General features: G+C 54.8%; 1 protein-coding gene across 1 annotated transcript in view; it reads left to right on the top strand.

The window, feature by feature from the left end:
* Adamts10 (ADAM metallopeptidase with thrombospondin type 1 motif, 10) overlaps nucleotides 1–12,217 on the top strand; it is a 21,709-nt gene that overhangs the window by 6,300 nt on the left and 3,192 nt on the right. The window contains exons 6-22 of the mRNA XM_013033520.1: nucleotides 634–717; nucleotides 832–977; nucleotides 1,598–1,641; nucleotides 1,765–1,870; nucleotides 1,965–2,111; nucleotides 2,284–2,425; nucleotides 4,789–4,896; nucleotides 5,285–5,430; nucleotides 5,537–5,600; nucleotides 6,941–7,043; nucleotides 7,291–7,424; nucleotides 7,519–7,642; nucleotides 9,106–9,186; nucleotides 9,277–9,440; nucleotides 9,595–9,721; nucleotides 9,816–9,945; nucleotides 11,639–11,843. Coding sequence (XP_012888974.1) covers nucleotides 634–717; nucleotides 832–977; nucleotides 1,598–1,641; nucleotides 1,765–1,870; nucleotides 1,965–2,111; nucleotides 2,284–2,425; nucleotides 4,789–4,896; nucleotides 5,285–5,430; nucleotides 5,537–5,600; nucleotides 6,941–7,043; nucleotides 7,291–7,424; nucleotides 7,519–7,642; nucleotides 9,106–9,186; nucleotides 9,277–9,440; nucleotides 9,595–9,721; nucleotides 9,816–9,945; nucleotides 11,639–11,843 — 2,055 coding nt within the window. The remainder of the gene's footprint in view (nucleotides 1–633; nucleotides 718–831; nucleotides 978–1,597; nucleotides 1,642–1,764; nucleotides 1,871–1,964; nucleotides 2,112–2,283; nucleotides 2,426–4,788; nucleotides 4,897–5,284; nucleotides 5,431–5,536; nucleotides 5,601–6,940; nucleotides 7,044–7,290; nucleotides 7,425–7,518; nucleotides 7,643–9,105; nucleotides 9,187–9,276; nucleotides 9,441–9,594; nucleotides 9,722–9,815; nucleotides 9,946–11,638; nucleotides 11,844–12,217) is intronic.

The following is a 12,217-nucleotide window of genomic DNA, read 5'->3' as shown; positions in this document are numbered from 1 at the left end:
GCCAGAAGTGGTGCTGTGGCTCAAGTGGTAGAGCACTAGCCTTTAGCTGAAGAGCTGAGGGACAGCGCCCAGGCCCAGAGTTCAAGCCCCACAACCACACCAAAAAAAAAAAAAAAAAAAGAATCTCATGGACTTTCCTGCCCAGGTTGACTTCCAACCTCAATCCTCAGATCTCAGCCTCCTACTCAGGATTATAGGAATGAGCCACCGAGATCTAGCTTTCATGACACCACTCTGTGTATGTGTGTGCTGCCCTTTCTGATCTCTGGTCTGCAAAGTAAGGGTGCAAATGGAGCATACCTGGGAGAGGATACAGGCCATAGGCTGTGTGGTACAGCATCCAGTAGGTGCTCAATTAAAGCCTGCTCATAGTGTTGGTATTGTTCCTGATCTCTAATCTGGGCTCTTGGAGCTTGAAATCAGAGCCTAAGCACTATCCCTGAGCTTCTTTTGCTCAAGGCTAGCACTCTACCACTTGAGCCACAGTGCCACTTCCAGCCTTTTCTGTTTATGTGGTACTGAAGAATTGAACCTAGGGCTTCATGCATGCTAGGCAGGAGCTCTACCCCTGAGCCACATTCCCATCCCTGGGCTCCTCTTAAGACTCGGTTTCTCTTGTTTCTTGGAGGTCAGGTTGCTAAACTTTTCCAGGACTCAAGTCTGGGCAGCATCGTTAACATCCTGGTAACTCGCCTCATTCTGCTCACTGAGGACCAGGTGAGGGGTTGCTGGGGCGGGGGAGGGGGAGCGCAGGGTGGAGGGCCTTGCCCACCTCACAGGGGCTGTCCAGGCTGACAGGGCACCCACGCACCTCTCTCTGCCCATCCTCAGCCCACCCTAGACATCACCCACCATGCTGGGAAGTCCCTCGACAGCTTCTGCAAGTGGCAGAAGTCCATTGTGAACCACAGCGGCCACGGCAATGCCATTCCAGAGAACGGCATGGCCAACCACGACACGGCAGTGCTGATCACGCGGTGAGGGCCGGGAGGGCGCCAGGCTTTGGGCTCAGAAACCACCGGGGTCCAGGGACCACCAGGGTCCAAACGAGGGTCACATCTGCTGATGGAGGTTAGGGGAGGGGCTGGGAACCCGGATATGTGAGGAGCGAGGAGGGCAGAGTTGGATTGTTTAGGCCCTAACTATGGAGTCACTCACTTTCCTATTCATCCAAGCCGCCCTTCTCCCATTCATGTATTTGCGCTCTCATTCATTCAGTCACTCACTTGCCATTCCTTTCATTCAGTCACTCTGCCATTCATGCACTTCTTCGTTCATTCATACCCATTCGTTCTTCCATTCAGGCACGCTCCCATTTATTCAGCTGCTCACCATTCACCCATTTTGTCAGCCCCTCTCCCATTCGCTCCTGCAGCTGTCCCATTTCTTCATTCAGTTCATTCAGTCACTCCTTTAACTGGAACCCTCGCCTCCCCAAGGCCAGCTGATTGTCTCCAGCTGGGGCATAGCATGTGGTTTTGGGAAAGAAGCAGGTAGCACCTCCTAGAGGCAGGATGGTCCCGAAAACTGGGCATGGCAACATCCAAAGGGGGAGACGGGCCACCCCTCTCACTGCGCGCCCCCCTTCTCTCCACAGCTATGACATCTGCATCTATAAGAGCAAACCGTGCGGCACATTAGGTACTGGGGTCCCAAAGGTTCCGGACACCTGTGAGGGTGGCTTCGACCCTGGGGTGAGCCCTGGTGGGGTAATTGGGGCTAAGACACTCCCCCTGAGACCCCTCCCCCGTGGCCATTCCCTAGGCCTGGCCCCCGTGGGTGGGATGTGCGAACGAGAAAGGAGCTGCAGTATCAATGAGGACATCGGCCTGGCCACCGCCTTCACCATTGCTCACGAGATCGGGCACACGTGAGGCCGGGGGACACAGGAGGGGGGAGGACAGGAGGCATTGCGGGGGGAGGGTCCCCTCAACGTCTGGCAGAGCCGACACCCCTCTCTCCAGATTCGGCATGAACCATGACGGTGTGGGGAACAGCTGTGGCGCCAGGGGCCAAGATCCAGCAAAGCTCATGGCCGCCCACATTACCATGAAAACCAACCCATTCGTGTGGTCATCCTGCAGCCGGGACTATATCACCAGCTTCCTGGAGTGAGGATGGAACCAGCCCAGTCCTACTGCGGGGGAGGGGAAGGGCCACAATCACAGTGGGGATGGGGCCTGTGGAAATCGGGGCTGCAGCCACCTCCCCACCAAGATGTCTCCCCAAGCTAAGGGGCCTCCCTGAGGTGTTGGAATGACAGCTCCTTTCTTGTCGCCACAGTTCGGGCCTGGGGCTCTGCTTGAACAACCGCCCCCCCAGACAGGACTTCGTGTACCCAACCGTGGCCCCCGGCCAAGCCTATGATGCCGACGAGCAATGTCGGTTCCAGCACGGAGTCAAATCGCGTCAGTGTAAATACGGGGTAGAGAGAGCCTTCCTGCTTTCCTTCCTGGGAGGGGAGGGGTTTGCAGAGGGTCCCCACTGGGAAAGTGGGGTGGGAGAGCCAAGAAGTGGGGGTGAGGTGAGGAGCTAGGAGGAATGAAGTATATGGGGTATACAGATGTCCCCCAACTAGCCAGGGACAGAAATGAGATCCCTGGCTGGGGATGGGCATCTTGCCGTCTGTCCCAAGACCTCTCACTGGGCAGTTTTTAACTAAATATCCTTGCTTGGTGTTAATGGTTTCCTTGGGAATGAGCCATCTACTTTACTTGGCAACAAATCGAAGAGAACCTTCCAGGGACTGTCTTCACTCCCCGTGTCCCCTACTGACTGGTTCACAAGGTCTCCTGGCTCTGGTCTTTGACTGGACAGGCTGTGAGTTTCCTGAATGTTCTTTGCTGTTTCCTGAGGTTCAGATGCCCAAAACTCTTTGGTCTGTGCATCAAGAAGTGAGCTCGGGGCTGGGAAGGTGGCTCAGTGGTAGAGCGCTTGCCTTGCATGCATGAGGCCCTGGGTTCAGTGGCGCTGCCAGGCGCTGGTGGCTCACGCCTGTAATCCTAGCTACTCAGGAGGCTGAGATCTGAGGATCGCGGTTCAAAGCCAGCCCGGGCAGGAGAGACCGTGAGACTCCTATTCCAATAAACCACCAGAAAACCAGAAGCGGCGCTGTAGCTCAAGTGGTAGAGCGCTCGCCTTGAGCTGAAATGCTGAGGGACAGCGCCCAGGCCCAGAGTTCAAGCCCCATGACCGACAAAAAAAAAAAAAGAAGTGAGCTCGGAGCAGGATTTGGTAGTGAACACCTGTAGTCTCACCTACTTGGTGAAGTGGAGTTAGGAGGATCACAAGTTGAGGCTGAGTTTGGCATACTTGGCAAAGAGAAGACTATATGAAAATCAAACTAAAGCAAAAAAGGCCTGAGGGAGCGTTTGGTCTAGGCCCTAAATTCAAGCCCCACTACTACCCCAAAAAAGTTTTGTAAAAAGTGAGTTTATGGGGGGAGGGAACCCAGGAAGCTAGTAACTTGATGTCCTTCTGCTTTGACTGTCAGAGTTCAGCATCTCCTCTGCGCGCCTCTCTCCATTCCTGAATTCCACTTCTTTTTTCTTTTTCTTTTTTGTTTTCCCCCGGTGTCCGTCGTGGGGTTTGAACTCTGGGCCTGGGCACTGTCCCTCAGCTCCTCAGCTCAAGGCAAGCACTCTCCCACGTGAGCCACAGCATCACTTCCAGTTTTCTGGTGGTTAACTGGAGATAAGGGTCTCATGGATCGTCTTGCCCAGGCTGGCTTTGAACCATGATCCTCAGATCTCAGCCTCCTGAGTAGTTAGGATTACAGGCATGAGCCACCAGCGCCCAGCCTTTGAATACCACTTTTTGAGTCCTTTCAGATTCAGTCTTAGTGTGTCCTGGCCCTACCCAGTTCTCTACACCTTCCAGAGAAAGGATATGTCCAAGATAATATAGAAACCAGGCCCTCACTTCACCTCACTCACTGTCACGCATGGTGGCTCATACCTGTAAAGATTGGAAGAATAGTGGTTCAAGGCTAGCCCAAGACAAAAAGTTGCCAGATCCCAGTCAATAAGATTGAGCATGGTGGTTTTGCCTAAGATACCAGAAGCCATAGATAGGAGGATTGAGGTCAGAGGCCAACCCTAGGGAGAAAATGCAAAACCCTATCTGAATAGTAACTAGCCCTACAAGTGTCCCTTCTTACAGCCACTGATTAGTTCAATGCCAAATCTGCAAAGTTTGGAAGCATTTGGGTTCAAAGAGCTCTCTTCAGAAGAAAGATCCTGAGAGCATAGGGCAGGGTGGAAGAGGTAAGATCTGGCTACAACCTAGTGCTGATTGGTTCTCTCTGGTGATAGTACCTAGAGCTAAAAGGTCACAGTGATCGCCTGAGATTAGTACAGCTTCCTGCCATGGACCAGGGTTGCCAAGGTCTGAATAGGCCCCTGATCTCTCCTGCACTGTTTAGCCGGTCCGAAAAGAAAGTGAGACTCCTTCCTGTCCCTTCCCACAGCAGGTCCAAGTTTTAGAAGGCACTAAGAGGCTTTAGCCAACATCCCACTCTGAAGATCTGGACTAGACTACAGGCTGCCCCTTAGTTGCAGTGTGGCTTTTAGTTAGAAGGCCTTGCCTCTCTGAACCTTGATAAAAATGCAAATAAGCTCACCCAGAGGATTGATCCATAGTATACCAAGGGGCTCCACAAAGCATAGATTGTTAGCAGACAAGTCCAAAGGGGACCCAGGATAGCACTGAGTCCTTTCGAGCAAGAGAGGCAGCTCCCAAGGACTGGGGTGTGGAGGGTCGAGCCTGAGCGGGCGCCTTGGCCCGCAGGAGGTCTGCAGCGAGCTTTGGTGTCTCAGCAAGAGCAACCGGTGCATCACCAACAGCATCCCGGCCGCCGAAGGCACGCTGTGCCAGACGCACACCATCGACAAGGGGGTGAGCGCGGGCCCCGCCTTCGGCTCGGGGCCACGCCCCCTGCGCGTAAGAGGTTCCCTCTGCCTTGGCCACGCCCCCATTTGTGGATCTTGTCCTGGTTTGCCCTTCCCGATTCCGAAGCCACGCCCCTCGGCGCCGCTCGCTCGTCCCGGGCCCGAGGCCACGCCCCCGCTCACTCAAGCCACGCCCCTCACCGCTCACTCCAGCCGCACCTCTGTCTGGTGGTGGCGGCTTCCTGGCTGTGCCTTGATGCTCCAGCCGATCCCCAAAGTCCTTAGACCCTGTACCTCTGTCCACCCGGCCTCGTCCAGAGGGACTGCAGCTGGGGGCGGAAGAGGGGGACGGACCCTGAGCTCCCCATCCCGTTTCCCCCACCCCTGTTGCCCAGTGGTGCTACAAGCGGGTGTGTGTCCCCTTCGGATCGCGACCAGAGGGCGTAGACGGGGCCTGGGGCCCCTGGGCCCCGTGGGGTGACTGCAGCAGGACGTGTGGCGGCGGTGTGTCCACGTCCAGCCGCCACTGTGACAGCCCCAGGTCAGTCCTCAGGAAAGAGCCGGGTGAGATGCTCCCCTCCCCAAACCCATTGTCCTCCCCCCCACACACACACACACCATCTCTTTCGGGTCTCCCCCACTTCCAGGCCAACCATCGGGGGCAAGTACTGTCTAGGGGAGAGGCGGCGCCACCGCTCCTGCAACACCGAGGTGAGATCCCTGGCACCCCAGACCGCTTCCTGAATTCCCCAGGTACCTGCCCCAACCTTACCCGACCCTGTTCCTCTCCACCCATTTCCTCCCTAAGCTTGGGTCTCTCTCCAGCTACCCCTTTCCTCCAGTAGTTTTTTTCTTCTTTTTTTTTTGGTGGGGTGAGGGGGAGGGTGGTACTGGGGCTTGAATTTCGGCTTCTGCCCTAAGCTTTTTGGCTGAAAGTTGGTGTTTTACCACTTGAGTCACAGCTCCACTTCCAGCTTTTTGCTGGTTAATTGGAGATAAAAGTATCATAAACTGGGCACCAGTGGCTCACACCTGTAATCCTAGCTACTCAGGAAGCTGAGCTCTGAGTCTCATGGTTCAAAGCCAGCCGGGTTAGGAAAGTCCATGAGACTCTTCTCTCCCGAGAACCTCCCAGAAAACTGGAAGTGGTGCAGTGGCTCAAGTGGTAGAGCACTCACCTTGAGCTGAGGAACAAGGCCCAGGACCAGAGTTCAAACCCCATGACCAACACACACACACAAATATGTCATAAACTTTCCTGCCAGCTACTTTCAAACCACAAATCTCAAAGCCTCCTGTGTGTCTAAGATTATAGGCATGAGTACCCGCACCCAGCTCTACCTCTAGTCTTTACATTCTTTTACTAGAGGAATGTCCCTTGCTTGCCCTCCCCTCCCCCCAAATAATTGTTCTGTCCTCATAAGCGAGATCCATTCCAGTGTGTGGCTCTTCCTTCACAGCCCAACTTCCCCCAAAGCCAAGCCCTTGTCCCCTTGTTGTCATCCTTCCCTCCCCCCCCAAACTTGACTGACCCTCCTCTCTCCAGACCTGGAGCCTGGCTGGCTTGTTTGCTTCTTGCTCCCTTTCTTCTTTTTTGCTTCTGTTTGTGCCTATATCTTACCAGGAGTGACCATCTTTGCGTCTCTCTGGAATTTTCTCTTCTATTCCTTTCTAACGCAATGCCCATGGCTGAGTCTCATGTGTAGAGAGTTTTAGATAAACACATGTAAGCCAGAGGCTTACAGGAGGAGGAGAGGATGCTCAGACAGCACAAAGAGTTTGGAGGGAGCAGGGGCCTTTCTTCCCTCCCCACCACCACCTGAGGAGTCATGTCTCTGGGGGTTTATGTGCTCTCATTCATGAAGAACCCAGTCATCACCCCTAGCCTCTAATGGGTCATCTGCTTCCATCACCTGGACATCTAGCATGGGTCACCATCAAGTCTGTCCTGGACCATTGCAGCCTCCTCCTTAGTCTCTCTGCCTTCATCTGATCCGTGCCAAGCTTAGCATCTCTTCTGTGCCCCAATTTCTTCCCTCTCCCTTCCCCAGGACTGTCCTCCTGGCTCCCAGGATTTCAGGGAAATGCAGTGTTCTGAGTTTGACAGTATCCCTTTCCGTGGAAAATTCTACACATGGAAGACATACCGAGGGGGTGAGTAGGGAGCCCCTGAGGGTTTAGGGGTGGTGAAGGGAAGCTATGGGAAGCATCCAGCATTCCAAGGTTCTTCCCAAGGAAAGCATGCCCAGGATGTGGTGAATGGGGGCTGGATGTATCCTCCACCCACCCCAGCCTTGGTGTTGGGTCTAGGGTCTGTCCTTAGCCTCGATTCTTCCTATGAAACAGACAGGGACTTCCAAGGGTGGCCTGGCCCCAGGTCTGATTGGTCTATGCCCCCCAGGGGGCGTGAAGGCCTGTTCCCTGACTTGCCTAGCAGAGGGTTTCAACTTTTACACGGAGAGAGCGGCGGCCGTGGTGGACGGGACACCCTGCCGCCCGGACACTGTGGACATTTGTGTCAGCGGTGAGTGCAAGGTAAGTGGAGATTCCCAGGAGAAGGAGAGGGGTCGGGCATCTCCAAAATACACGCGCACACACACACACACACACCAGCACCTTTCCCTTGTAGCACGTGGGCTGTGACCGAGTCCTGGGTTCTGACCTGAGGGAGGACAAGTGCCGAGTATGTGGAGGTGACGGCAGTTCCTGCGAGACCATCGAGGGCGTCTTCAGCCCAGCCTTGCCTGGGGCAGGTGAGGGTCCCCCGTTCCCCTCCCACATGCCACACGAGGGCCTAGTGGCTCGAGTCAGGGTTGGCCTACCACAGTAGTCAAGATGAAGTAATTCTATAGATTCCAGCCTTTCTGTGGAGTCTGAGTTAGGCTTAGAGTTTGGGTATTAGGGATCCCCAAAAGTCCTATTATTGGGAGATGGGGACAAAAATGCTCTCAAAACAGGAGGAGGAAGGGCCTCAGGTACTGGTGTGGGTCCTGTTTGCTTTGATCTTGGTCATTTAGATAACGAAGACAAGGCAAGCTCAGCTCTTGCCCTCCACCATCCTTGGTGTGTCAGGATGGGTGAGAAGGGGTTTACTATGCATCCTGTGAGCCAAAGAGGCTAGGGGACTCAGTGTGCCAGCAGGGGAAGTCTTCCTTAGGGGAGGGACACTGGAAGGGTATGGAGAACCCCCTTCCCAGCTTGGGCTGGGCCCAGGGATTGAGGAGATTGGGGAGTTCAAAAGGCTGGTGAGGCTGGGGTGCTGTTGAAGGGATGGTAAGAGCAAGTCAGGAGTCAGCAGGGATTGCACACGGACTGCTGGGGGTGGGTCTTAGAATGTGGGTGTCATTCCCCAGGCAGAACTTGATTGGGTTTTTTAAAGAACCAAATAGCTTTGTGGAGAATGATATTCTACAGATGAGCCAGAGTTAGGGAGAATAATGAGGATAAAGAAAAGATGGAATGGAGTGCCCATCTGTAACCTCAGTTACTTGGGAGTGTGAGCTCTAGAGGATCGTGATGTGAGGCCAACCAGGGTTTAGAGGGGGGAAAAAGTACGTAAGATCTCATTTCAACCAACAAGCCAGCTAGAGTTCTTCATGGCTCGTGATCCCAACTCTGAAGAAGGCCTAGGTAGAAGGATCTTGGTCCTAGGCCAGCCCAGGCAAAAGGGAGTTTATCTGAAAAATAATTAAAGCAAAATAGAGAGAAAGGGAAGGAAAGGAAAGAGGAATAAGAATAATATAAGAGGCACAGGTGGCTCACACCTGTCATCCTAGCTGCCGAGGAAGCTGGGATCTGAGGATCACAGTTCAAAGCCAGCCTTTGGGAAAGAAACCAGCAAAAGGCTGGCAGTGGAGGTAGGGTTCAAGTGGAAGAGTACCAGCCTTGAGCAAGAAACCTAAGCAAACAGCATGAGGCTCTGATTTCAAGCCCCAGTAGGTCAAAGACACCTTGGCGCCCTTCCCCACTACCTTACCCAGCCTTGCTGCTTAGTGAGGAGGTAGGTGGTTGGTAGCGCAGTAAAAAAGTTGGAGTTCAAATCCCACCTAGCCACAGAGCCTCCATTTTCTGATCTATAAGACATGCACTTCCCGTGGTCCCGTGGCTATCTTCTGTAATGGAGTAATAGCTATAATTATCAAAGGCCCAAAGGTTGGGGGCAGGTGAATTGTGGGGGACCGGCATAGTGGGTAACATCTGAGCTTCCCCCATCCAGGGTATGAGGATGTCGTCTGGATCCCCAAAGGGTCAGTCCACATTTTCCTCCTGGACCTGAACCTGTCCCTCAGTCACCTGGGTAAGCAATGGGGGTGGGTAAGGACTGCAGATCTGATGGGGTTGGAGGGTTCACTGTGACTCATTCCTGACCCCTGTGCCATCCCCCCAGCTCTAAAGGGAGACCAGGAGTCCCTGTTGCTGGAGGGCCTGCCGGGGACCCCCCAGCCTCATCGCCTGCCCCTAGCCGGAACTACTTTTCACTTGCGTCAGGGACCAGACCAGGCCCAGAGCCTTGAAGCCCTGGGACCCATTAATGCGTCACTTGTTGTCATGGTAACAAGATGGTGGGCAAGATACAGGAGGACCTGAGCATCTTTTTCTTTTTCTTTTTCTTTTTTTTTTTTTTTGAGGGATGGAGACTCTGGGAGACGTTTTTCATTGGCTGCTCCTCACCTTCCCCTCTCACCCATCTACCCACCCACCCCAGGTGCTGGCTCGCAAAGAGCTTCCTGCCCTTCGCTACCGCTTCAACGCGCCCATCGCCCGGGACACCCTGCCCCCCTACTCTTGGCACTACGCGCCCTGGACCAAGTGCTCAGCCCAGTGTGCAGGCGGTGAGGCCAGGGCAGGCTCAGGGGTGGGCAGTAGACACCTACGTCTGACGCTGTGGGCTGGCCCCGGGCTGAGCGAGCCCCTCCCGTCCCCCAGGCAGCCAGGTGCAGGTGGTGGAGTGCCGGAACCAGCTGGACCGCTCCACCGTGGCCCACCACTACTGCAGCGCCCACAGCAAACTGCCCAAGAGGCAGCGCGCTTGCAACACGGAGCCCTGCCCACCTGAGTGAGTGCCCAGGATGGGGTGAGGATGTCCCTAGGAAAGATGGGGCACAGAACTGGGAGACGAGGCTGAGCACTGCAGTGAGGTGTTGTGGTCTGGGGAGTGACAAGGGGACTCTTGGCTGTCATCCCAGCTACACTGGAGGTAGGAGGCTCGCAGTCCAAGGCTGGTTGCAGACAAAAATGCTGTCTGGGGCTGGGAAGGTGGCTTAGTGGTAGAGTGTTGGCGGAGCATGCATGAAGCCCTGGGTTCCATTCCTCAGTACCACAGAAACAGAAAAAGCTGGAAGTGATGCTATGGCTCAAGTGGTAGAGTGCTAGCAAAAGAAGCTCAGGGACAGTGCCCAGGCCCTGAGTTCAAGCCCCAGGACTGGCAAAAAAAAAAAAAAGCTTTGTCCATGGCTCATCCTTTGTTCTGTCATCCTAACTACTCAGGAGGCTGAGATCTGAGGATCATATTTTGAAACCAGCCCAGGCAGGAAAGGTCATGAGATTCTTCTTACCCATTAACCACCAAAAAGCCACAAGTGGAGCTGTGGATCGAGTGGTAGACTAGCCATTCTTGAGCCAAAAAGCTTAAGGACAGTGCCCAGGCACACACACACACACACACACACGGGCAGTGCCCAGGCGCACGCGCGCGCGCACACACACACACACACACACACACACACACGGGCATGACTCCAGAGTTGGGGGTGTGGCTCAAGTGGTAAAGTACCTGCACAAGACACTGAGTTCAAACCTCAGTACAGACAAAATAATTTTTCTTTTTTCTTTTCTTTTTTTTTTGGGTGGGGGGGTCCGGTCATGGAGCCTGAACTCTGGGCCTGGGCGCTGTCCTTCAGCTCTTCAGCTCAAGGCAAGTGCTCTACCACTTGAGCCACAGCGCCACTTCCAGCTTTTCTTTTTTTTTATGTGGTGCTGGGGAATCGAACGCAGGGCCTCATGCATGCAAGGCAAGTGCTCTACCACTGAGCCACCTTCCCAGCCCCCAAAATAATTTTTAAGTTATAATGTTCACCGGGCGCTGGTGGCTCACACCTGTCATCCTAGCTACTCTGGAGGCTGAGCTCTGAAGATGGAGGTTCAAAGGCAGTTGAAGTGGGAAAAAAAAGTCCATAAGACTCTTATGTCCAATTAAACAGCAAAAAAGCTGGAAGTAGAACTGTGGCTCAACCTTGAGCAGAAAAGGCCAGGCCAGAACTTGAGGTTGAGTTCAACTCTCAGTGTGGGCTAAATAAACAACTCAATGTTATGGAGTTCATGGGGTCAAAGTCATAGTGTTTCCCAGGGTAAAGGCCAGGCTAGATGGTCCTGGAGCCAGAATTCACGCTAATAGTCAAGGAATAATCAAGCTAATAGTCCTAGGAATCAGCCCTCATTCTCCCCCCCCCATGACAGTACTGGGCCTGGTTGCTGTCCTTTAGACTTTCAGTTCTACCACGTGAGCTCTATTCCTGATTTTTTTTGCTGGTTAGTTGGAGAGAAGAATCTCACTGACCCAGGATCCTCAGATCTCAGCCTCCTGAGGGGCTGGGATTACAGGCGTGAGCCTCCACACCCAGCTGAACCTGCTCTCAGCTGGTTGGGTGCTCCTTACCCAGTGCTAGTTCACCTGGGAAGAGTTAGGAGAAAGTAACACCCCAACTCCCAGCTTGGGGTGCCGGGCCCTGACCCCTGCTGTGCCCCCACAGCTGGGTGGTGGGGAACTGGACGCGGTGCAGCCGCAGCTGCGATGCGGGCGTGCGCAGCCGCTCGGTGGTGTGCCAGCGCCGCGTGTCCGCCGTGGAGGAGAAGTCGCTGGATGACAGCGCGTGCCCGCAGCCGCGCCCCCCGGTGCTAGAGGCGTGCCAGGGCCCCACATGCCCGCCGGAGTGGTCAGCCCTGGACTGGTCTGAGGTCAGCACACACCCAGCCCGCCCTCTTCGGGTGTTTGGTGGGTGAGGATGGGGAGGACGGTGACTGATGAACCCCTTGGAGGGGAGGCCGCCGTGGCCGGGGTGGGGGTCCCCTCTGCCATCTGTGTGAGCCCTGAGGGAGGGAAGAATGAGAATTAGGGAACCCTCTGGGGGGGGGAACCACAGTGGGGGGTCCCCTCTGCCATCTGTGTGAGCCCTGAGGGAGGGAAGAATGAGAATTGGGGAATCCATGTGAGGCGTGAACATCATGGGGTCCCCTCTGCCATCATGCTCGCTTAGGGGATGGGGGCCCCCTTGTGTTTCCATTACCTTCCCACTCCACGGGGCCTGCGCCCCAGTCTGAGACACCCCCCC

This window comes from Dipodomys ordii, unplaced genomic scaffold, assembly GCF_000151885.1.
Source record: "Dipodomys ordii isolate 6190 unplaced genomic scaffold, Dord_2.0 Scaffold171, whole genome shotgun sequence".
NCBI classification, from domain to species: domain Eukaryota; kingdom Metazoa; phylum Chordata; class Mammalia; order Rodentia; family Heteromyidae; genus Dipodomys; species Dipodomys ordii.
The sequence above is the reverse complement of the archived record's forward strand: the minus strand, read 5'-3'. Positions and strand labels throughout refer to the sequence as shown.